We start from the raw sequence: 24,089 nt of genomic DNA, 5'->3' as shown, positions 1-24,089 counted from the left end.
ACATGCTATAACATCTAACATTATCCATGATGGCTGCATTCCACAATTACTATTTTAGTTGCCCACAGACCGCACTCTGTGAAGATGAGACTGAAAGCTGTTTTTATTGTATTTTATTGTTATTTTCACGACATAAAACCTCACTGTCAAGGATCACCGAAGCAGATCTCGCTAGGAATAAAATAATACACACCACTGCAAGAAATAAAAATATACCATCGGGGGTTTGTGTTTGCTTGTTTAATTTAGAACTGACGTCTTCTAAAAACAGCCTATCGCTTTGTCTCCGTCTCTCTCCCCACTATCTAGCTTTCAAAATAAACTCAGCTTACTTTTTTTAAAAAAGACAAAATGTCACCGATTTTTCTCTATAGCTTTTCTTCTAAAAATGACCAGCTACATCGTGCCTGAGTTCTACGTTAAAAGTGGCTGATTTTATCACCAACAAAGCAGTAGGGCTGAACTAACATTTTTTTTTAAAAAAAACTCTTACATTTCAGCTAAAGGAGTCTCGTCGCTAGCTCTTATATATGCACTACATTTATAAGCCCCCGCCCCATCCTCGAAGAAGCTGAATGCGGCATTCACGCTTCTCCCCCTCCCCACGTTATCTTCACAACGACTCGGTGAGGTAGGCTAGGCTGAACGACAGTGACTGGCCTTAAGTCATCTATGCGCTTCACGGCTGCCTGGGAATTCGAACCCTGGTCTCTCAGATCCTAGTCCGGCCCTCTAACCACCACCACCCCACAGCCATTTAGCTTTATTTCTTTGTATTTTTAGGACAGACAAAAAACAAAAAAAACCCAATACTTTCATTCGGTCTTCGAGTCAGCCCCAGTCAGAGGCATTTATATCCCGCTGGTTAGATATTTGCCCATCCCTGGCTTACCGGTAATTGTAGGTGCCTATATAGTTTAAAAATATGATACATAGATTTTTATTAAAAAAAAGATTTTTCAGAATGACTCCATCCGGCTTGATCCCGGAGGTTAACGAGAGGAAAACTAGCATCACCTCACATCGGGGTAGCTGGAATATATATCAGCTTGGCATGAATCTGTACTGGGTTTTTAGGAGGCAGTTTCAGCACCTCGGACAGGAATTGTCTAAGGAAGAAGCATCCACATTGATTGCTATCTATATCTATGTCGCATTTCTCTTGCATTTCTGGGGGTTCGGCTAGATGACCTTCGGCATCCCTTCCAACCCTATGATTCACACACACACACACACACGATTTCATTGTCCATTTCTTCACAATGTTAAGAAAGAACGAAATTGGGAGGACAGGATGAACAGCTTTTAAACAGAACAAAACAAGGAATAACTCCGCTGCTGCCCCGCTCTCTATCCAAACGCATTGAGCTAAGCGGAGGTAATATATTTCAGTCCGTTTTTACACCGCAAACCTTTCGTTTGTGGTTGGGTTTCAAGTGAGAAGATTTAAAATAAAGGATTTTTATTTTTTTTAACCCTCCCATCTTTAGCCATCAGCCTCCTTATCTCACATCCAGCATTATCGTTCCAGTCACTGATTTTCCAAAAATCAGGATAAAAAAGTCCGATAGCAGCAGCAGCAGCAGCAGAAGAAGAAGTCATTACAGTTTCCCTAAATACGTATGGTGTTTGTTTGGCGGCACCTGGCGCTAGGAGAAGCGCCATCTGCCTTACTGGCGGTACCTTGGAGAGCAGGTCTTTATTTGTCAATGGCCGGGGAAATCTGCTTTCGCATTCTTCTTCTTCTTCTTCTTCTTCTTCTTCTTCTTCTTCTTCTTCTTCTTCTTCTTCTTCCTCTTCCTCTTCTTCTTCTTCTTCTTCTTCTTCTTCTTCTTCTTCTTCTTCCCCTCCGTTGTCTCCCGAGACGGATGCCAACTGATTATATTTATTTATACACCGCCTTTTTCCCTTATAGGGACTCAAGGCGGCTTACCTTCTCTCCCACGTCAGGTGAGCGACCAATGCAGTACAAAACATTTCGCCAATGCGCAGCTGCCATCCAAGCCGGACTTTCTTCCTCTCAAGGCAACACACAATTGCAGATCCATACCGAGTGTAGGGTGCGAGTGTGGACCGACACCAGACAGCCCACGTATTTGCAGGTTCAGAAGTTTATCATACGGTAGTTTAACGGACTCCGTTGTTTTCAGATGCCTGTTTAGTTTGACGGGCTTTATACACGAATCGACCAATTACCGTAATTAATTTCTATTCAGTTTATCAGTCCCTTGAACATAAAGCATGACATAAAATCAGCGGAACACACTTCAATAAAACACTACCTAAATCTATATCGTTATATCTATAGCCAAGAGACGCAGTGGTTCTCCCATTTTATCCTCACAACAGCCCTCTGAAGTAGACTGGGAGGAGAGACACAAACTGGCCACCCAATGAGCTTCATAGCTGAGTCGTGATTTGAACCCAAATCCTAGCCGGAGTCTATAACCAAGCTACCATACTTCTGGCTGTTTGTCGTATTTTATATTTCGACTGATCGTCCTTATCTTATGTTCTGAATAGGTAATCTGTACAGATGAAGGGCGGGTTATAAACCCTTTTAATAACACATACATACCAGTCAATAATCCATTTATTTATATCCCCCATTTCCCAGGAAATAGATCTGTGCTCAGGGCGTTTAAACCCCCCCCCCCAAAAACCCTAAACAGTTGAACAACAAGGAGACCTAATACAAACCTAAGATGATGATGATGATGATGATGATAATTTACTTATACCCCGCCCATCTGCCTAGAAGCAATAACTAAAAAGAAACCCCAACAATGCACAATTTAACAGACATTTTAGCAATTTAACACCAGTCAACATTAAAGCGAGCATACAGCTCACCAATCGGTAAGGTCAAAATATCCAGTCGAGGGGGGAACTCGCCCTGCTTTGAATGATAATAATTATTAAGGCGCTGCTTGGAGTACCTTCCCAAGTTGGTCCCCCCTACAATTCTCCTGGTGGGACTGGCCACACGTGAGCAGAGACTCCGCCGTCTCTCGCCCTTCTGGGTTACATCAGCCCACGTCCCAAGTGCTGAAAGACAAGCCCCAGCCGTCGTGGGCAGATTTCCCTCTCCCCACGAGCTCCTCGATTGCTTGCCAAACTGAACCAGGTGGGTAAAGGCGCTGCCGCCGCCGCCATTCCTGGAAGGCGAAGTGGGCTCTCCACCTCCTCCCAGAAAGAGCCAAGACTGCTTTGCCTCGACTGAAAAGCTGACGCAGGACATCTTCCCCGGCAGACCCGCACGGACCTAGACGAGGAGTTGCCCTCGAGGATGGAGCCGTCGACCAAGAAAGAAGCTTCTGCGGGGGAAAGAGAGGCTGGGGGAAAAGCCACACTGACCCTAACCTTCGCCCTCCGCAACGGGAGAAAAGCTGGCATTTCTAGGGCGGCCAAAGTGTTCGAGGTACATCTCTTTATCACATTGATAAGGAGCTTGAGAGTTTTATTCGTCCCCATTTTTAGCCTGCCTTGTTAAGCTGAGATTGGCTCAAAGTCAGGAGGTGGCCTTCAAAGCTGAGTGGGGATTCGCACCCTTGCCTCTTTCCATCCTACAAAACTCTGATTTCTTTCTTTCTTTTAAAAAAGTGCTTTATATACAGGTTTGTGAGGCTTATTTTGATATTGATTTCCATTTTTTATTAGAAAGCAACGAAAATGTTTTTAAAATCTTAGCAATTGAAAAATAATAAATAAATGTCTGTAGGGGGCAGCGTCAGTGGCGTAGCGTGGGGGGTGCAGGGGGGGCCCGGCCGCACCGGGTGCAACATCTGGGGGTTAGGGTTAGGGGGCGCAAATCCACGGGTTAGGGGGCACAAATCCACGGGTTAGGGGGCACAAATTACTTGCCTTGCCCCGGGTGCTGACAACCCACGCTACGCCACTGGGCAGCGTATTAGTTTTCAGTGATCATCACCAACATAATTCATTTTTTTAATGAGTAAACTCCCAGCACGTTTGCCCAAAACTGTGCATCAAATGTTAATTTGGAGCAGGGTGATGAAGAGATAATTAACAACATGCCCTGCCAATGATTGTGGTAGAGGAATATTTGCATATGAGCTATGAGCCTCAATAACATAAGAAGATTCCTGCTGGACCAGTCCAAGGAGGACCCCTCTTTTCCAGCACCCACACAGTGGCCAGCCAGGTACCTCTGGGAAGCCCACTAACAGGAGCCGAGAGCTACAGTCCTTGCCCCACTGGTGGTTCCCTGCAACTGGTACTCTGAGGCTTACTGCCTCTGACAGTGGATGCGGAACATGGCCATTAGGGCTAGTGGCCACACTTTTAATGGTGCTTTTGTTAGAGCTGCAATTCCATGTGCACTTAAATGGGCACCAATCTTACTCAAATCCAATGCAACTTAACTTCCCAAGTAGAGATGCATAAAATTGTGTAGCACAGTTTCCGGTTAAACAAAAGGTTTGGTTCCAGATTGCTCTGGGAAGGAGGGGAAGTCGAATTCGTATTTTATTACTTTTATTTGCTTGCTACTTTTGTTGATTTGCTTGTTACTTTTGTGAACAACCCTGTGCACTGCAATTGGACACACACACACACACGCACACACTACATGCTTATGTGGGACTGCTTTCTACAGGTGTTCGATACTAAAATCTATCACCTTGAAACCAGACCAGCTAAAGTATCTAGAAACACTGCAGATGACCTTGAATTTTTTGTGAGATGTGAAGTTCCTAACTGCGAGGTCAGCAGCCTCACTAACTCCTTAAAGAGGGTGGCGGAGGATGTGAAAGCCAGCCAAGAAGAAAGAGGTAAGCAATCTGTTGGGCTTCCGCCTCACTTTTCCATATAGACACATAAACATTTTTTTTTTAATCAGTAGTGCCATATTCATAAGGGTTTATTAAGCTGTAATACCAAAAATAACCAAGCCTGTTTTATGATTGCTGAAGACTTGGGTTTGGGAACCCTTCACCCCTCCAGGAGTGATCATCCCTGGCCAGCAAATCTGGGGGGTTCCACAGGTGTATCTGGGGTGGTCCATCTAAATTATATGAGCTGCAGCGACTCCAGCTCTTGCTCAACCCCTACATGATGTAGGTATCATGTACTCAGAGGCGTCTTTCCTATTGGGCTTACTGGCGCCTTGCACCAGGGCGCTGGCCTCTCAGGGGCGCCCCAGCGAGTGGGGGAGCTGTGCGGCTTTGCCGGTGGCCTCCCCTTTCCCTGCACCAGCCAGCAGCGATCCCTGCAGAGGCTTAGCATGGAAGCTGCGCCCAGCCAACTATATGGCTGGCTGGTGTGTGGCGCTCTCTCTCTGTCGCCCACCCTGTGGGAAGAGAGAGGCGGGCGATGATGTGGGCGGGGGAGGAAGCGGAGTGCAAGGAGGAGGAGGAAGGAAGGAGGAAGAAGAAGAAGAAGAAGAGAGGTGCCCCCCCCGACTTGCCCCCTTTCTTCCTCCAGCTGAGGAGCCTCCACACTGGGTTTGCCGCCCTGTTTGCAGGATCCCCTTGCCTGTCCTGTTTAGCGATTTCAAATCTGATTTCATTTACACATTATCTCTAACAAGCCCTTAGAACAAAATAAAATGTCAACAACTTTGGGGAACCTTTCCTAAAAAAGGTCAAAAACTCTGGAAAGGGGGGGGGGGGCTGGAGAGATTTTTGCACCACAGTGCCGGATATGCTTAAGATGGCCCTGCATGCACTCACGATCTGTGGTTTACTCCCTCGGCTGCAGCACCATGGTTCCCAAAGAAAATACGAGACCTTGACAACTGCCATCATCTGATCACCAAATTTCACCCTGATCTGGATCATGGCCATCCGGTGAGTTATTTAGACCTGGTGGTAACTGAGTGCTGCCCAGTTCATAAGCTCTATGATTTGCAGATCTAACTGGACAGTTGCTAACTTCATTTGTCCTCTTCCATGAAGCCTTTCTTTATTATCTCAACCATTATCAGAACTACATTCATACGCTAAGAATTTGGATCTCATTATATTATGTTTTTTGGCTATTCTACTTACTGCAGTGAAGTGTTGTCTCTCAATCCAATTTTAGGGATACACTGATGCTGAATACAGGAAGCGAAGGGCTTTTATTGCAGACCTGGCCTTCAATTTCAGACAGTAAGTGCACAATAAAACAAAACAAAAGCAATAACCATTCTCTCATTTTTCTTCACCGCTCACACATTCATGCAGTTGTAGTATAATTTTCTGCAGACTTTTGTGGCCTCCTCTGTTGGAAAACAGGAAGAAAAGGGAGAACTTCTAAAAGATAGTGAACGTCTGTAGTTATTTTAAGGAATATTTTGGCTTATATTATTATTAACAATAACAACATACGGTATATTAAAATTATCTGGGGCGCGGCTTACCTAAGCCCACCAATATTTTATTCAAGTTGGTAGCTGTGTCCCTGATCAACAAACAATAGGCTTCTGGGACACTTTCTAGAAGATCCTTGGTATTGCCTATATTTGTAGCATGTAAGGGACTTCTAATCACATGTGCTCTTTTACAGGGGTGACCCATTGCCAAGAGTTGAGTACACAGCCCAGGAAACAGCTACATGGTAAGTGCCTGGTGTCACAAGGACCCACAAAAACCGTAGAACATGTGGGGTAAGGTGAGAACGTAAAATGGCTCCTTCCCACCTTTCCATTCTCCAGCATGGAAAATAATAGTGGTACCTCGAACCATATGCAACACGGCACATCTGATTTCAACATCGGAAGCAGAGGCCCCTCTCCAGCCGCCCCCTCAAAGAGAGATTCATACAAGGGAGAGGGCCTTTTGAGTGGTGGCCCCTTTTTATAGAATGCCTATCCCAGTGAGGCTGCCTGCTCGATACTAGCAGGAACATCCTTGGGGTCCCAGGTTAGGACATGCCTCTTATTCCAAGGTTTTGAGGGAATACAGTAGTACCTCGGGTTAAGAACTTAATTCGTTCTGGAGGTCTGTTCTTAACCTGAAACTGTTCTTAACCTGAGGTACCACTTCAGCTAATGGGGCCTCCCACTAGCTGTTCTCACCGCCACACGATTTCTGTTCTCGTCCTGAAGCAAAGTTCTTAACTCGAGGTACTATTTCTGGGTTAGCGGAGTTAGCGGAAGTGTCTGTAACCTGAAGTGTCTGTAACCCAAGGTACCACTGCATGATGATCCTGCTTATTGCCATTTCTCGGTGGAGGGTGGTATTGTAGTAAGTCATCAATGGAGTCAACTCCTAGGGGCTGTGGGGGCTTCAACCCCCACAATAAAATATTAGAGGGGGCCAGGCCTTCGCAAAGTTGATGGGCATTCCCATTTAAATGGTGTGTGTGCAATGCATCATCTGATTGATTATGTGGGGTGGAGCTTACCTGGGCCCCATACAATATTTTATTCAAATTGGCATCCCTGTAAGTCATCTAGAGACATTTCGTATTATTAGGTGACAAATAAATAAGATGTTGGTTGAGCAATGTACACATCTAGCGTAAAACCAACCAGTGGGATTTACAAAGTGCATTAAGCAGCTGTTGACGCAGTTAGGTGGCTGGTGGCCAAAATGCAAAACAAGTTTACAGTCTATGCCTGGGTACAGTTTGGAGAAGAGATGGGTATACTGACCCTCACCCCATATTCCAACTCGAACCACAAATTATTATTCCAGATTCCGGGACATCACACTCTTTGGCCAGCTCAGTAGCTCAACAAAGTGGCTGATATTTTTCCCCTAAACAATTCAATGGGTCTCTGTTCTAGCTATGCGCTTAAAAGGAACTACTTTCATACAGTGGAGCCATCAGAGCAGGTCTTTAGGGCAGAAGCCTGGCACAACAGAATGAGCAGCAGGGCTGCCTGAACACAGCAGGGCCGAGTCATCCACACTTGCTTTTCTGCACAGGTCTGGAATTTCTAGGTCCACATCGGGGTTTTTTGGTTTTTGGTTTTGGTTTTGTCCTGCTGCCTGCCCTGGGAAAACTCATTTTTTTATTGCTGAATCAGAGCAAATGACAATCTACAGAAAACTCGATTGCTATATATAGTTTTTCCCGGGGAAAGCAGCAGCAGCAACAGTAGAAAAAAACTGTGGGTCACACTCAGACCCAGAAATCCCAGACCTGTGCCTAAAGACACAGCACAAAAGGATGAGCCCTCAGTCTAGAGCTGACGGCAGTCAATATAATGCCCTCCAGATGTTTTGGACTACAATGCCCATCATCCCTAACCATCGCCATGCTAGCTGGAGCTGATGAGAGCTGTAGTCTAAAGATCTGGAGGACACCAAAGCACCACGAAGGCACCACAGTTAGTCTGGAGTCTAAATGCACTACTCTTGGGATCACTTGCATGAGGCCACCAACATGGGTGGCTTTGAAAGAGGTTTAGAGAAATCCAAGACCACTAGCCATGACAGGATGCCTCCAGGGACCACTGATGATGTGTCAAAATCAGAAATCATTCTGATTTCCTCACAGGGAGGATTAGATGATGTTGGGTTACCCTACACCCTGCAGGGCCTTTCCCCACTTTTGCCTCTGGCCCTGTGCACCACTGGCATGGTTGGCCCCAAGCAAATGCAGCTCTTGAATTGAAACAGATTATTCACCCCTGCTTTTGATAAGAAATAGGACAGAATAATGGACCAAATATCTTGCTGAATTCACCCATGCTGTGTAGGAAGCACAAGTTTGGTTTCTTGCTCTCCTGAACTTTTCCTGGCTGATTGTGGAAGTGGTCTAAAGCTCATAAAGCTTTTTGGGTTTTTTAAAAACACTACTAACAATAGCCACCACTGGAAGCTGATGTCTTTTGTTTCTCATTCATTAACATAAACTGCACCCTAGTCTTGATATTTATTGAAAATAGAGACAACCATTATGTGATGCTGAATTTCACCCTTCATAGCAACACTTGAGCAGCTGAGGGAGGGAGGGAGGGAGGGAGGGAGGGAGGAGAGAGAGAGAGAGAGAGAGAGAGAGAGAGAGAGAGAGAGAGAGAGAGATACAATACAAACAGGAAAAGGTTATTGGCTTAGTCAGCATTTCCAAGAATGACCTCAATTTTCATAAAACAATGTTTACAAATGTGTGAGAGCCCCAGAGCTGAATAAAAACCTACTTCCACAAGGCTCCATGCCATTGCATGATTATTACATCCTCTCTTTCCAACAACTAAACATGTTTCTTCCCTTTAAAGACAGTTACTTTAATCATCCCTGACTGCTGGCCCTGCTCGCTGGGGCTGAGTTGGAGTCCAGCAATATCTGGAGTGCAACAGGTTCCTCATATCTGCTTTACATGGCAAATCATTTTCCATGTTCCATGTGGTGAACACCATGAAATACCAGTAGCAGATGTCCAGTACATGTCCATTTGGTGCCCCAATTGTTCCAGGAGGGCAATCAAGATGATCAAGGGTCTGGAAACCAAGCCGTATGAGGAATGGTTGAGGGAGCTGGGTATATTTAGCCTGGAAAAGAGGAGAGTGAAAGGAGATATGACAGCCGCCTTCAAATATCTTAAGGGCTGTCATGTGGAAGATGGCGCAATCTTGTTTTCTCCTGCTCTGGAGGGTAAGACCCAAACCAATGGCTTCAAATTACAAGAAAGGAGATTCCAACTAAACATCAGTAAGAACTTTTTGACAGTAAGAGCTGTTCAACAGTAGAATGGACTCCCTCAGGAGGTGGTGGACTCTCCTTCCTTGGAGGTTTTTAAACAGAGGTTGGATGGCCATCTGTCATGAATGCTTTAGTTGAGATTCCTGCAGTCAAGGGGCAGGCACATTGCATTGCCTCCATTGCTGAGGGGGCCCAGGGCCACACAATGTCACCACACCATGTGTGCATGCCCCGCAACATATGCACATGATGTCAACATGCCCTGCAGCCCTGTCACTGTTATGAGAAAAGTGTGGTGTATCATTTAAAATATGCTGTTTGCAAAGAGGTCTGTTGTAAGCTAACACCGCTATTGTTTTCAGGAGAGAAGTCTATCAGAAGCTAAGCAGTCTTTATCCCACTCATGCCTGCCACCAATATCTGGAGGCCTTTCATCAGCTGGAAAAATACTGTGGGTATCAAGCAGACCATATCCCTCAGCTGCAGGATGTCTCTGCTTTTCTAACAGGTAAGGAGGTATGGCACTAGGACTGCTGCCAAGTGTTCTTATGAGTGGCAGAAGTGAAGTCTGGAAATGGGGGGTTTGTAATGGGGCACACCCAACAATCGTTCAGAATTGGCTCAAGCTCATTTCAGAGCCAAATCCAAAACTGAGGTGGGATGAGTTCACTTATCACATCCTCCACCTCCTAAAATATGGCAGCTGGTTTCCATGCATCACCCTAAAAGTCCATTCACCCCCATTTCGGGTGGGCGGCTTTGTGGGCGGGCCCCAGGCCTTCCTGGCAAACTGACCTATCACAGGCCGGATCGTAGTCCTGCTGCCAAATGGGCCAATGGCAGCAGGAGTTAGTGGGTGTTCTCTTGGGCACAGGACCAACCGACCAATTGCAGCCCTTGGTGTTGTGCCCAGGGGAAGTTTAAATGCCTGGCCAGCATGGCCTAGTGGTCTTCCTGTTGCTGTGCCAGTTCTCCCACCATCTGTCCCTCAGATTAGGGCTTTTCATGGATGGTTCAACCTTGCTATGGACAATCTCGGTCGCCTAATTTTTCAGGGACTGGGCAGGAATTTCCCCCACTTGGCTAATTGGCACCACCACTTGGGTTTTCGCCTACCTCATAGCAATCGTCGCAACTTTGTATGGAGGATAGGCATTGGGTAAGCATAGTCTTGGCTGGAGGGGAGGTTGTAGGCTCTGTTTGCCCCTCCATGGGTAAGGGTATCCTGTTAAAGGGATCCAGAAGGAGTGGCTCCTGCCCAATGCCCAGATGGAGGCTAGGGCCATACCACTCCTCCAACAGGGACAGCTTGGGGGATGCCCCAATTTGACGTAGGTCATAGGGCATCCCTCCCCCCAGCTTCACCCTTAGAAACACTCCCAGCGGATGAGCGGGAGTAACATGTGCAGTTGCTTACCACAATGCCTATGGCCAAACCTCACATATGTAACCAATAAAGTTGTGGCCTTATTTGATCCCAAACCAATATGCTGTATGGTGTCTAGTTATTTATACCTTGGGGAACAGGGTGGTCACGGGGCCTCGATACACAATATGGCAACTGGTTTTGTACTACCTTGGTACAAAACTGAAGGATGGCTTTCCAAGTCATTAAAGAGAGAGAGAGAATATTGTGTTTCTGGAATGCATCTATCCAGATACTAGACATGATTTTATTCCAAGGAACGAAAACCTATAGCCAAAAAGGGAAAATAATTTTATGTAGCTGTATTTGGAGGCTAAGAGTAGAAATTTGTTCCTGTAAGTTCCTTTAGGGCAACTGGTCATGAATTTCCTTTCAACTCTCTTGGGGTTTCCAGGAGATGTTAAGCATTCAGTCCAAGTGACCCCCCTGCCCACCTCCCCTATTCTTTATTGCAGCCCAACTTTTATTGGAGAGCCATAAATCACAAGTAAAAGTTTTTACAAGTTACTCTTCTTACTAAATCCTTCTCCCTTCCTCTACCCCAGCCCACCAACTCTTGAGATATCCATGTTTAAGAACGTGACTGTGTGTCGTGTGTGTGTGTTGTTGTAGTTACAATTTTATATTACACAATTTTGCAAGTTGCTTGCGAAGAATTATTAACCTGAGAAGGTTACAGAATCATTTAGTGAGAAGAACGCATGAGCTAAGCATTCCACAGCTAGAGTGGAGAGCCTTGTCAGAGGAAGGTAAAGACATGTTTCCATGGCAGATGGCATTCATGAAAACTGAGTAGTGCATGACAGGTTGCATTAAGTGATTTGGATGCAATAAATAAACAAATGCCTATTTCCACCACAACCCTATTCTGAATTTTATTCCTCCTTTAATTTTCCTTGCAGAAAGAACTGGCTTCAAGCTGAGGCCAGCTGCAGGGCTTCTGTCGGCTCGGGATTTCCTTGCTAGCCTGGCATTCCGCGTCTTTCAGACAACCCAATACATAAGGCACTCGTCTTCTCCAATGCATTCCCCAGAACCGTGAGTAGGAGTTGGGTGATCATGTAATCATTCTCAGGTAGTGGCCAGGGAGGCCAGCAGTGGCTATGTAGAAGCTGGTTCAGTGCTTCCATATAGCACAATATTTCTGTTCCGCTAGGATTGGGGGTTGTGAGGACTCAGAGAGCTGCTGGGAGCAGGAAAAGGTTATAGGAAGTCTTCAAGATTCTCACTCCGTTTGGCATGAGCATAGTTTTGACTGTCAGCATCAATCTATTATGATCTGTTCACACGCAACACCCTTCTCTGGCCACACAGTAACTTCTATTATCCATCTCTCCCCACCTCCCACCCCGCCCACCATCCATATTTTATTACGTTCCACTGGCTTTCAGATCTTGAGATCAGGATCCAACATCAGCATTTGAGACGCCAAATTCCTGTTTCGTTAGAAGTTGTATAAATGTGTCTGAGGTTCAAACTTCACTTGGCATTGATCACATGCAGTCCCCTCCCCCAATTTCTTTCTTTCCTTCTTTCTTTCTTTCTTCAAGAGGACTAAGAAAGGAACAGTCCACTAAAGCCACTGTCACTATCTTCTGCTGTGTTGTGGAGTTTAAAGAGGCATTTTAGGTACATTCTCTGGATTGAGATGTGGAAATCTAAGGATTGTCAGGTAGACGCAAGGGACACATCTTATGACTCTTAAAAAACCGCAGCATATGTTTTCGTTTTCACAGTGATTGCTGTCACGAACTGCTGGGCCACGTTCCCATGTTAGCTGACAAAGAATTTGCCCAGTTCTCTCAGGTAACGTTTCTGTTGTTCTGACAGGGAAAGGTGCCGTGGCTTGGTGGAAGGGCATATGTTTTATATGCAGGAAGTCACCTGCCCCAGGTATCTCCAGTCAAAAGGAACAGGAAGCAAACAACAAGGAAAGTCTGAGACCTTGCAGAGCCTCAGCAAGTCAGAGTAGATAACACTGGGCCAGGTGGACAAATAGTCTGATATACAGGAGTCTCCTATATAAGATTGTCCTCAATCTAGAGGGCGGGGAACTTGGGGTCCTCCAAATGTAGGTGCACCCCAGATCCTTTCAGTGCTTGCCAACATGGCCAATGGAATGACCCCCGTTCCGTAGAATCATTTATGCCAGATAGGAAACCACTGGACTTGCGACCTAATTCCATCCACCCAAAGCAGAATGAGTTACAGGCTTCACTCAGGTGAGATGTATTATATAGGAGGGATGGCATGCAGTAGCCTCCAAGACTCGAAAAGAAGGGAACAATGTAGATATTAGACCTATTTTTATGGGACCAGGGTCTGGAGAGCTCTCAACCTCAAGTGTGAGGAGGTTGCACAGTTCCTTGGTATGGCCGAAAAGCTCAGTTCAACCCTGAGTGTTCAGTTCAACTCCAAATTATAGTAGGGGGCCAAATTATTTGATCCATCCATTTTCAAAGGTTTCAGGGGTTGGATGAGCCAGAAAAGGCATCCTGGAATTGTCTGTGCTCCTCAGGGGCATGCCAATTTAAAGGAGGGAAAATAGGTTGGCGGTTCATCTGATAGATATGTGGCAGAGGGCTGTAGATGGCCTTTATTTTACCTAAAAAACCTCCAAAAACCTTTGCTTCAAGTAGTGTCAGAGTTGCACTAAGAAGAGCATTACTTCCTCCTTGAGAATGGACAAATGGTAATGACACTACTCAACATGACATAGTTTTGCTAGGTTTCATTAAGGTGGATATGGGTCAAGTTTTTTCTATTCTGTGTTCCGCTGAGCATGGTTGGATTACATCACTTTTTAAGTGCAAACGATTTGGTTCCTAGTTCTGTGCTGATGTTGCCAGATGTGTCTCAAATCACATGGGTGTGGACCAGGAAAGACTATTTCATACTAGAAATTTGTGTATACTGTACACTTGGCTAAACTATAATCCAAATATGCAGCATTAGCTCTGAATTTATTGTTATTATTATTAACCTACATGATGTACTAGATTAAACTGGGGGAAATTACAGGCATACAAAACTACACAGATGTTTGTCCTTAAGCTAAGGATCATACCTTCAGTGTAATAATAATTCACAGAAAAGGACTGTATGTTCTCATAAACCAGCCTTTCAATAAATATATTGATCCTTGATCTAGGATATTGGATTAGCTTCTCTTGGAGCATCTGATACTGATATAGAAAAACTGTCAACAGTGAGTATATATATATACATATTTATGTATTTTCATACTGCAGGTATAATACCAAAGGCTCAAAATATAAGCTATTTCAAGCTCCCCTAGAAAATGCTCAGTGGTTGGTTTTTATTTTTATTTTTATTTATTTTGTTTTTTTAATGCCAGGACATTTGGGTGTCTTGAGGTAGAAAACGCAAATTGCATCCTCTTCATGGAGATTACACACACACACACACACACACACACACACACACACACAATTATTCCCAAACAAACCCAGATGGTACCCTGATTTGTGTACACAAAGTTTGTGTGATTCTTGCAATGTGATATAGTCACGTTCCAGCACAGGGGTAGCCAATGTGTTGCCCTCTGAGTATTCTTGGATTCCAACTCCCATCAGCCAGCATGGCCAATGGTCAGGGATGATGGGAATTGTAGTCCAACAAGATATGGAGGGCACAGCATTGGCTACCTGTCTTCTAGCATGAGAAACAAAACCCAAGGTGGGTCAAGCAGATGCTTACCCTCAACTTCCCCACCCCAAAGGACTTAGTTTTGTTGGCCTCAACCATTTTGTTTGACATTGTGGGGAAATCAAAATGGTCGCCAGCAGGCAGCTGCCTTTGAGGAGCAACGTTAACGCAGATAAATAAATTTGCAACCTAATGCAGTGTATTTCCAGGGACATAGTGACTACATACAATCACAGGATAACTTGGTGGGGCTGGGACTTCTCAGAGGAGTTATCATAGTCTACCCCATTCCTCTTTGTATTTACCAGCTCTACTGGTTTACTGTTGAGTTTGGACTCTGCAAACAAAATGGAACTATTAAAGCCTATGGAGCAGGTCTCCTGTCCTCCTATGGGGAGCTGATGGTAAGTTTGTTTTCCCCTCTCTCCAAGTATTATTTTAACATTAGATAAACTTACAAGCTGACATCAGTAGAGGGCAGCATTACGCCTAATGTTCATGTGCTTCATTTTAAAATGAATCTGTCCCTCATGTTTCTAATAAATGGTGAAGCTACCAAGTCACCAGCAGAGTGTAATAAAATGATGAGGTCAGGATATTGAAAACATTGCTGTGGAGTGTGTGTTCCCCCCCTCCTCGTTGTTTCTATTACATTTATATATTGTTTACAAGCCAAAATGGCTTCTAAACAGTTTGAAACTATAAAATCAATTATAAAACCTATACATTCTTTAAGAAGCACAATAAAACAATTCCACTACTGCATCAAAACATCCCTAATTCTAAAAACTATAACCCTAAAATAGTTAAAAACAATTAAAACAATAAGATCAGAAGGTGATGTTCCAGAGGAATGCTGATCCAAGCAGGTGTGTCTTCAAAAGCCGGTGGAATGCCAATACTGATTAGGGTGCCCCAATCATTTCTGATTGCAGTGCTGCTTTCCTGCACCAGGGCCCAACACTGTAGATGGAAACGCACAGTGGTGAGTGGTGACCATTGGAACTGATAGAGCAGAAAGGCAAGCCAACAGGAGGTGGAGTCAGAGTCAATGATAAGCAGAGTCAGAACCAATGGAAGGCAGAGCCAACTAATTCTAGTTTTGTCTCCATCCTCCTGCTGAGTACTGCAACACCGGGGCATTTTGGGATTCAGTGGAAAGGCACATTTTAAAGGCTTTACAACCTCTATTTCCACACTTTTCTTTGCTGCTTGTTTTGCTTGCCCTGAACCTGGACCGTGGCTTCCAGGGTCCAACATCATCTCATAAAAATGCTAGGCAGCTGCCACTGCAATTGCCCAAAATGCCCCAGAATGATGTTATGTTGCTCTGGGGCATTGTGGGCAATTATAATGGCAGAGTCTGGCGCTCACTTGGTAAGCCAACCCACCAACTCCCTGTGCAGTGTAAAGAACAGCCAGCTGCTGAAATATGCAGAGGGGGGCAGTAACTGTTAGAATTCCTGCTCCATGACTGCAGTCATGGGATTTTTGTCTATCACATGATGGTATATGTGTGCCCTGCTAATACCCTCTTCAAATTTGGACTCACCCTGTGGAAGTCTGAGCACCTTTCTGGTCCAGCAATCTACTCACTATGTAATTATGTCTCTCTGCAAAGCTATCAAAAGATGGCTTTCAAAATATGTATTTGTTTTAAGCAGTGGATACCATGTGCTTTTAATTGACAGCTCTTGTTTTGGTTTTGTAGCCGAATCCTTAAGGCAAACTTCAACCCTATTTTTCAACCATCACTTGGCCTAGAAACCTAGCTTTGCCTTTCAAAATAGGAGGTGAGATCTATCTATACGACGATATTCAAATCCCCAACTAGCATGAAAGAGTTTGCCTGCTGGCCAACCTTACGTTTTCTGAGCTATAGAATGCACCCGAGACCCTGAGTTTCGCACTGTAATTTTACTGTATTGTCAGCTGTTCTGCATTAAATCAAATGAATTTCATGTTAACACCCCGGCTGGAGTCTAGCCTACGTACAGTAAAATGTAATGGCCCATACTTCACAATTGGCAGAGCTCACCCCTTGGCATGCTTCGTTTGCAGAAAAACAGGGCTCCCTTAGCTCCCTACAGGTCACCTTGGGTCATCTGATCATTTTAAAGCAGAACTTCCCACAGCAAAGAAGGAAGGGCTCTGCTTGAAAACTCACGCCTGAGGTTCTGAAACCTTTCAGCTGGCTTTCCCAAGGCCTGAAACACAATATATCTGCGTGTTTTTACTGATGCATCTGGTTTAGATTGAATGAGGACTCTCACAGGAATCTCCCACATACAGTGCACTGCTAATCAAGCAACTAGAGTCTTGGGTCCCCTTTAAAAAAAAATTGTGTCCTTTGGGTCAAAGCAGTTTTTTCTCCTCTAGTTCTTACACCATCTTTGGAAGAAATGGCAAGTAGAGGTAAAGGCAAATAAAGAGCTTGGGTGATTTAGAATACAAAGAGCAGAGTTTTACCCAAATGCAAGATCATGCAAGAGCCAGTGTGGGGTAGTGTTTAAGAGCAGTGGACTCGTAATCTGGTGAACCGGGTTTGATTCACCGCTCCTTGACATGCGGCTGCTGGGTGACCTTGGGCTAGTAACACTTCTCTGAAGTCTCTCAGCCCCACTCACCTCACAGAGTGTTTGTTGTGGGGGAGGAAGGGAAAGGAGATTGTTAGCTGCTTTGAGACTCCTTAGGGTAGTGATAAAGCGGGATATCAAATCCAAACTACTACTACTACTACTACTACTACTACTACTCCTCCTCCTCTTCTTCTTCTTCTTCTTCTTCTTCTTCTTCTTCTTCTTCTTCTTCTTCTTCTTCTTCTTAGAATCATAGAGTTGGAAGAGACCACAAGGGCCATCGAGTCCAACCCCCTGCCAAGCAGGAAACACCATCAGAGCACTCCTGACATATGGTTGTCAAGCCTCTGCTTAAAGACCTCCAAAGAAGGAGACTCCACCACACTCCTTGGCAGCAAATTCCACTGTCGAACAGCTCTTACTGTCAGGAAGTTCTTCCTAATGTTTAGGTGGAATCTTTTTTCTTGTAGTTTGGAGCCATTGCTCCGTGTCCGCTTCTCTGGAGCAGCAGAAAACAACCTTTCTCCCTCCTCTATGTGACATCCTTTTATATATTTGAACATGGCTATCATATCACCCCTTAACCTCCTCTTCTCCAGGCTAAACATGCCCAGCTCCCTTAGCCATTCTTCATAAGGCATCGTTTCCAGGCCTTTGACCATTTTGGTTGCCCTCCTCTGGACACGTTCCAGTTTGTCAGTGTCCTTCTTGAACTGTGGTGCCCAGAACTGGACACAGTACTCCAGGTGAGGTCTGACCAGAGCAGAATACAGTGGCACTATTACTTCCCTTGATCTAGATGCAATACTCCTATTGATGCAGCCCAGAATTACATTGGCTTTTTTAGCTGCCGCGTCACACTGTTGGCTCATGTCAAGTTTGTGGTCAACCAAGACTCCTAGATCCTTTTCACATGTACTGCTCTCAAGCCAGGTGTCACCCATCTTGTATTTGTGCCTCTCATTTTTTTTGCCCAAGTGCAATACTTTACATTTCTCCCTATTAAAATTCATCTTGTTTGTTTTGGCCCAGTTCTCTAATCTGTCCAGGTCGTTTTGAAGTGTGATCCTGTCCTCTGGGGTGTTAGCCACCCCTCCCAGTTTGGTGTCATCTGCAAATTTGATCAGGATGCCCTTGAGTCCATCATCCAAGTCGTTGATAAAGATGTTGAATAAGACCGGGCCCAAGACAGAACCCTGTGGCACACCACTAGTCACTCTTCTCCAGGATGAAGAGGAACCATTGATGAGCACCCTTTGGGTTCGGTCAGTCAGCCAGTTACAAATCCACTGAGTGGTAGCATAGTCAAGACCGCATTTTACCAGCTTCTCTACAAGAATATCATGGGGCACCTTGTCAAATGCCTTGCTGAAATCAAGGTAGGCTACATCCACTGCGTTCCCTTCATCTACCAGGCTTGTAATTCTGTCAAAAAACGAGATCAGGTTAGTCTGACATGACTTATTTTTCAGAAATCCATGCTGACTATTGGTGATCACAGCATTCCTTTCTAGGTGCTCACAGACTGTTTGCTTAATGATCTGCTCCAGAATCTTCCCTGGTATTGATGTCAGACTGACTGGGCGGTAATTATTTGGGTCCTCTCTTTTCCCCTTTTTGAAAATAGGGACAACATTTGCCCTCCTCCAGTCTGCCGGGACTTCGCCTGTTCTCCAGGAATTCTCGAAGATGACTTCTTCCTCTTCCTCTTCCTCTTCCTCTTCCTCTTCCTCTTCTTCATGTTGGGATTTGCCGTTATCACTACTGCCAGGCAGCCCTTCTCCCAACCTATCACTAACCCCCTTTCCTTTCTTTCCTCCAAGCCCACATGGTAGTGGCAGGGCAGTAGCAATGGAAGGACTCTCTGGAGGCTTCTGTGTGAGGATTCCTTGGCTTCTAAGGACATGGCAGCCACAGTATCCCAGGCACTGGGAACCCTGGGAAATGCAGTTCCCCAGAGCTCCCAAGATCTGCTGCTAGTGTCCTACTGCCATCAGCTTAGTTAAGAGGAAGGGAACGAGAAGCGGAGTTAAGCAGTTCTTGACAGGAATAGGGGGACTTGGGGAAGGGAGTTGGTCACATCCTTTTGCACCCATGATGACAACATTGGTAGCACATCTAATTCAGTCACAGCACGACTAATCCAATTTCAGAACTGAGCTTTTTTTGTAAAGAAAAGGAAAAGCACCAATTATTTCCACTTTAGGGAGAAAACATTTTGCTCATCCCAGTCCCAAGCCACACAATGAGGAGTTCATTCATCATTAGAAATATACAAACTTGAAGTGTAGATATGAAATTGTCTCCAAAGGTTAAATAATCCAGGTGAACAGGTCATGTGATTGAAGGTGAGGGAAACACTGATATTTGATGGGAAGGGACAACTCTCCCCTCTTTACTAAAGTTAAACATTGTCACACACACCCCTTTGAAGCCCCATAGATTCCTTTCTTCCTCCCCACACCCGTTTAATTTTTTGCTTTGGTTACTACCCCCTCCTTGCATTCTAAGCATTCATGTTCTGAACATGAACACTGTCACTTTTCTTTACAAATAGTATGCTTTGTCAAAGAAGCCACAGTACAAACCCTTTGACACAGACGCGATGGCTGTCCAGCCTTACCAGGACCAGTCCTTCCAGCCCGTCTACTTTGTAGCAGAACACTTTGAAGACATGAAGTCTCAGCTCCAGTAAGTATGGCAATGGCACTCATTCAAAGCTGATATAGCCCATCACCAAGTGAGGATGATTTGGCCTTCAGAACACAGAGTCATGCACAGACCTCAGAAGGTGTTGTTGTCCTTTCGGAATTCTTAACTTGGCATGTGTGTGTTGTGGAGTGAGGGTACACAGGGACAAAGCATCACCCCTTATTTCACAGCACTGGCAATTATGCCATCTCTTGGGGGTCTTATTTCCTAGTTTTCTGCATGCCAAAGAAGTTGATTCTTTTTCTTCTGGGAAGAACCCACTAAATAAGCCGGGCGAGCTTCTCTGGGGAGAGCATTCCACAAATGAGAAGCCACCACAGAAAGGGCCCATTCTTGTGCTGCCACCCTTCAGACTTCTTATGGAGGGGGGAGGGACATAGAAAAGGAGCTCAGATGACAAGAGGCGGTCCTTAAGATCTTGAGGTCTTGAGCTGTCTTGAGCTGTGTTATATGGGGATGTCTCCAGGCACAGGGGATCAGTGGCGTAGCGTGGGTTGTCAGCACCCGGGGCAAGGCAAGTAATTTGCACCCCCTAACCCTATCCCTAACCCCAGATGTTGCACCCAGTGCGGCCAGCCCCCCCTGCACCCCCCACGCTACGCCACTGCGGGGGATGCACCAACAATTGGAAGGATCATCTCCATACAGAACTTTTACTTGGTAAACATTAAGGCCACAGTTTATTTATGAGACCCTGCTGTATTTAATTTTCCAGTGGTGCCAATCATAAAACTGGAAAAGAACACACTTTTCTCCAGACCCTATAAAATGCATGCACTTGTAAAACGTAAAAACTCATCTTTTGATCATTTTCCCCCCTCTACAGAAAATACACCGTTAAGATCAAGAAACCTTTTATTCTTCATTATAACCCCTTTACCTGCAATGTCGAGGTTCTTGACTCACCACAGAAAGTGAAGGAAATTGTTACCCACTTGAAAGAAGAACTGAAAACTCTCTGCCATGCCTTTGAAAAGCTTTCGTAAAACAGTTGGTCTAAGCTATCACAGTTATAAGATACTATTTAGAGAAATGTGATTTACAGTGCATTTGTAGTCGTTGATGGTTCCTCGGTCAAAGAGAAAATGTATTAGTTAGTATTCTTAGTAAGGTAAGGTAAAGGTAAAGGGACCCCTGACCATTAGGTCCAGTCGTGGCCGACTCTGGGGTTGCGGCGCTCATCTCGCTTTATTGGCCGAGGGAGCCGGCGTACAGCTTCCAGGTCATGTGGCCAGCATGACTAAGCCGCTTGTGGTGAACCAGAGCAGCACACGGAAACGCCATTTACCTTCCCGCCAGAGCAGTACGTATTTATCTACTTGAACTTTGACGTGCTTTCGAACTGCTAGGTTGGCAGGAGCAGGGACCGAGCAATGGGAGCTCACCCCGTCATGGGGATTCGAACCGCCGACCTTCTGATCGGCAAGCCCTAGGCTCTGTGGTTTAACCCACAGCGCCACCAGCATATTCTTAGTCAATCTGTAATAAAACATGGCTTGTGAAAGTGATAATCAGAGTGGGGAGAGTCCCCTGAGTATTAAGATTGCCTATTCCATCCTAGAGAGTGTGTACTTGTATCAATACATTTGTTTCCAAACACAGCTTGGACTCATTCATATTTTAGACGCACCCCTAAAAAATATAAAAGCAATACAGAAGCATAAGTACTTGGGCTGGTCTCTGCCTCTCCACCTAGCCTACCTCAGAAGGTTACTATGACGATAAAATGGGGGAAGGTAGGACCACGTACATTACCTTGGGCTCCTTAGAGGAAAAGTGGGATAGAAATGTAAACAACAACAACAACAACAACAACAGAGAGAGTTGGCTTATATCAAGTCAAACCATTGGTCCATCTAGCTCAATGTTGTCTACATGGACTGGCAGCAGATCACCAAGGTCTCAGCCAGAACTTGTTGGAGATTGAGCAGAGGACCTTTTGTAGGCACATCAGATGCTCTGCAGTGGCTACAGACAAGCCACTTGTGCGCCATACTGTTTGTGGCTTCTTTGGTGTAACCCTGCTGTATCACACCAAGGGATAATCCATTCTGGCACCTGCTGCACAATGATCACTCCGTTCATAGAATTCCTGGCTCAAAACACAGACTGCACACACACACTATACCTTTGAAGCGTGTTCAAAACACAACTCCTCCCTTCATGGAATCCTGGGTATCATAGTTAAGTTTTGTTGGGAATTGTAACTGTGAGGGATAAACTACAGTGCCCAGAAATCTCTCTCTCTCTCTCTCTCTCTCTCTCTCTCTCTCTCTCTCTGTGTGTGTGTGTGTGTGTGTGTGATTTGAATGTGCTTTAAAGATATAAGATGTCTGCAACCACAGCCTCATGTGAGACTGCACTTATTTTGGATGGCTGCTCATGTAGACAAAGACACCTCTTTGATTAGGCAGCATGTTCCACAATTGTGCATATTATATTTTGGCATCCTGGTGATAATTCTGCTTTGACCACAAGATGGAACTGTAACATCAACATTCATCCTCTCTAACTCCTCCCAAACTGGAAAGAAGACATTCTTTTGCTCCTCCTGTGTCATTTTCCAGTTATGACTAGCAGAAGTTCAACTTGGATTACTGAGTGAAAGGGAAGTGGGGTAGTATTTGCTCCCCCCCTGCTTTTCTGCATGAAAAATAAGAGTCCGGTTCTCCTTAAGGCTGGCCCCATTAAGCTGTGCCTCTGGACTCCCCTAACTGTTTGCATCCTGGAAGAAAAAGAGAAAGAAAGCTGGACGGGGAGAGGAAAACTGAAGCCGAGACGCATCAGTTTAGTGAGCTATGGATGATTGATTGGTGGGAATGGTGATGCAAATAATACTGAACTTTACCGGTGCCACTTTATACCACGTGCCTTCATTGTGTGACAACAAAACAGCTGATCATTCTACCCTGTCTTAGCAATATACCAACTGATCTGAAAACTTGATATTGAAAGAAGTGCATGAGAGACCACATAGGAGTGATCTGTTAGACCAGGCGGGAGCAGACTTCAGGTTTGTACATCCACTGGGCTTTTTATTAGAACCTAGGGGTTCATCAATCAGGGGCAAAACAGTGGCACAGGATGCAGAACAAAGGAATGTGTCTTTTTTTGCATTTCTGTAACAGAGCGCCCACTCCTGGGCTTCACAACGGAAGCAATACACATGACCATCTAAAGGCAGGCAGGCTGTAAGACCAATAGGTCCAGGGTCTAAAACAGATGGGGAACCTTTCTCAGTCCAGGGTCTACGTTCCCTGCTTGACAACTTTCTGGGAGCTGCATGGCAGTGGTGGGCAGAGCCAAAGGCAGGAACGGGAGCAGCAACAGATGTGAAATGTATCTTTCTACAGTAGACTAGATCCTCCAAACACCTCTGTCCACAATGTGGACAAGCAAAGGGCATAATCAGAGCCGAAGTGAGGAAAATAGGAGGTGCAAACTAGAATCTGTGAGGGGTGTGGCCTGGGTAAGAGTCCTAGGGGCCAGATGGAGGGGTGCAGAGGGCCGCATTTGGCCTTTAGGCTTGAGGTTTTCTACCCAGGTCTAAAAGTACCACTTCTGCTGTTTATTTCAGTGAAGGAAAGTAAGGAACTGATTTTTGCGTCAGAATGCACATTTGAATGCTCTCCCACATAAAAAAAACCTGTCCCACACAGATAAAGCATCACCTATTAGGGACACAATGCCAAAGCAGTCCTTCTTGATGTGCCATCTTTTCCCAGACGGGCATTTCTGACATGGGGAAGAAGCGTGTGCAGCCCCCAGGAGAATAATAACAATTGACGGTCTAATAAAAAGAGTGGTAAAATAATTCTATCGCATTCTTCCCTTACCTGTGTCCTGAAAGGGCAGTATGTATCAGTTACCACTGGCTTTTCTTGACTCCTTGGGTTAGAACTAAAAAGAACTTTATTGGGAACAGACAAACTGGGAGTAGGCTGGCTCTAAGACATGATTTGTTAATTATGACAGCCTATTATCCAGTTAGATGAACGTATTCTGGAGCAAATCCATGTGGGAGAAGTTCCATGCTAATAAAAACAGGAATAAATGTCAAAACATGGTAAAGATATTGCAGAGTGTTTTGTCTGCTGCACAGTGCAC

The 24,089-nt window shown here is 45.1% G+C and overlaps 1 protein-coding gene across 1 annotated transcript; it reads left to right on the top strand.

Annotated features, from left to right (window-relative positions):
- Window positions 1-3,137: 3,137 nt before the first annotated feature.
- Window positions 3,138-21,144, top strand: LOC309351380 (tyrosine 3-monooxygenase-like). The gene is made up of 12 exons (XM_081879037.1): window positions 3,138-3,421; window positions 4,619-4,793; window positions 5,722-5,810; window positions 6,046-6,113; window positions 6,511-6,561; window positions 9,959-10,104; window positions 11,925-12,060; window positions 12,759-12,828; window positions 14,174-14,230; window positions 15,000-15,095; window positions 19,828-19,961; window positions 20,809-21,144. The coding sequence occupies exons 1-12, from the start codon at window positions 3,290-3,292 to the stop codon at window positions 20,966-20,968; spliced, it is 1,314 nt and encodes a 437-aa protein (XP_081735163.1). The 5' UTR covers window positions 3,138-3,289; the 3' UTR covers window positions 20,969-21,144.
- Window positions 21,145-24,089: the final 2,945 nt, after the last annotated feature.

This window comes from Podarcis erhardii, assembly GCF_964252035.2.
Source record: "Podarcis erhardii genome assembly, chromosome: 10".
Lineage (NCBI taxonomy): Eukaryota > Metazoa > Chordata > Lepidosauria > Squamata > Lacertidae > Podarcis > Podarcis erhardii.
This window is presented reverse-complemented; position numbering and strand designations above follow the sequence as displayed.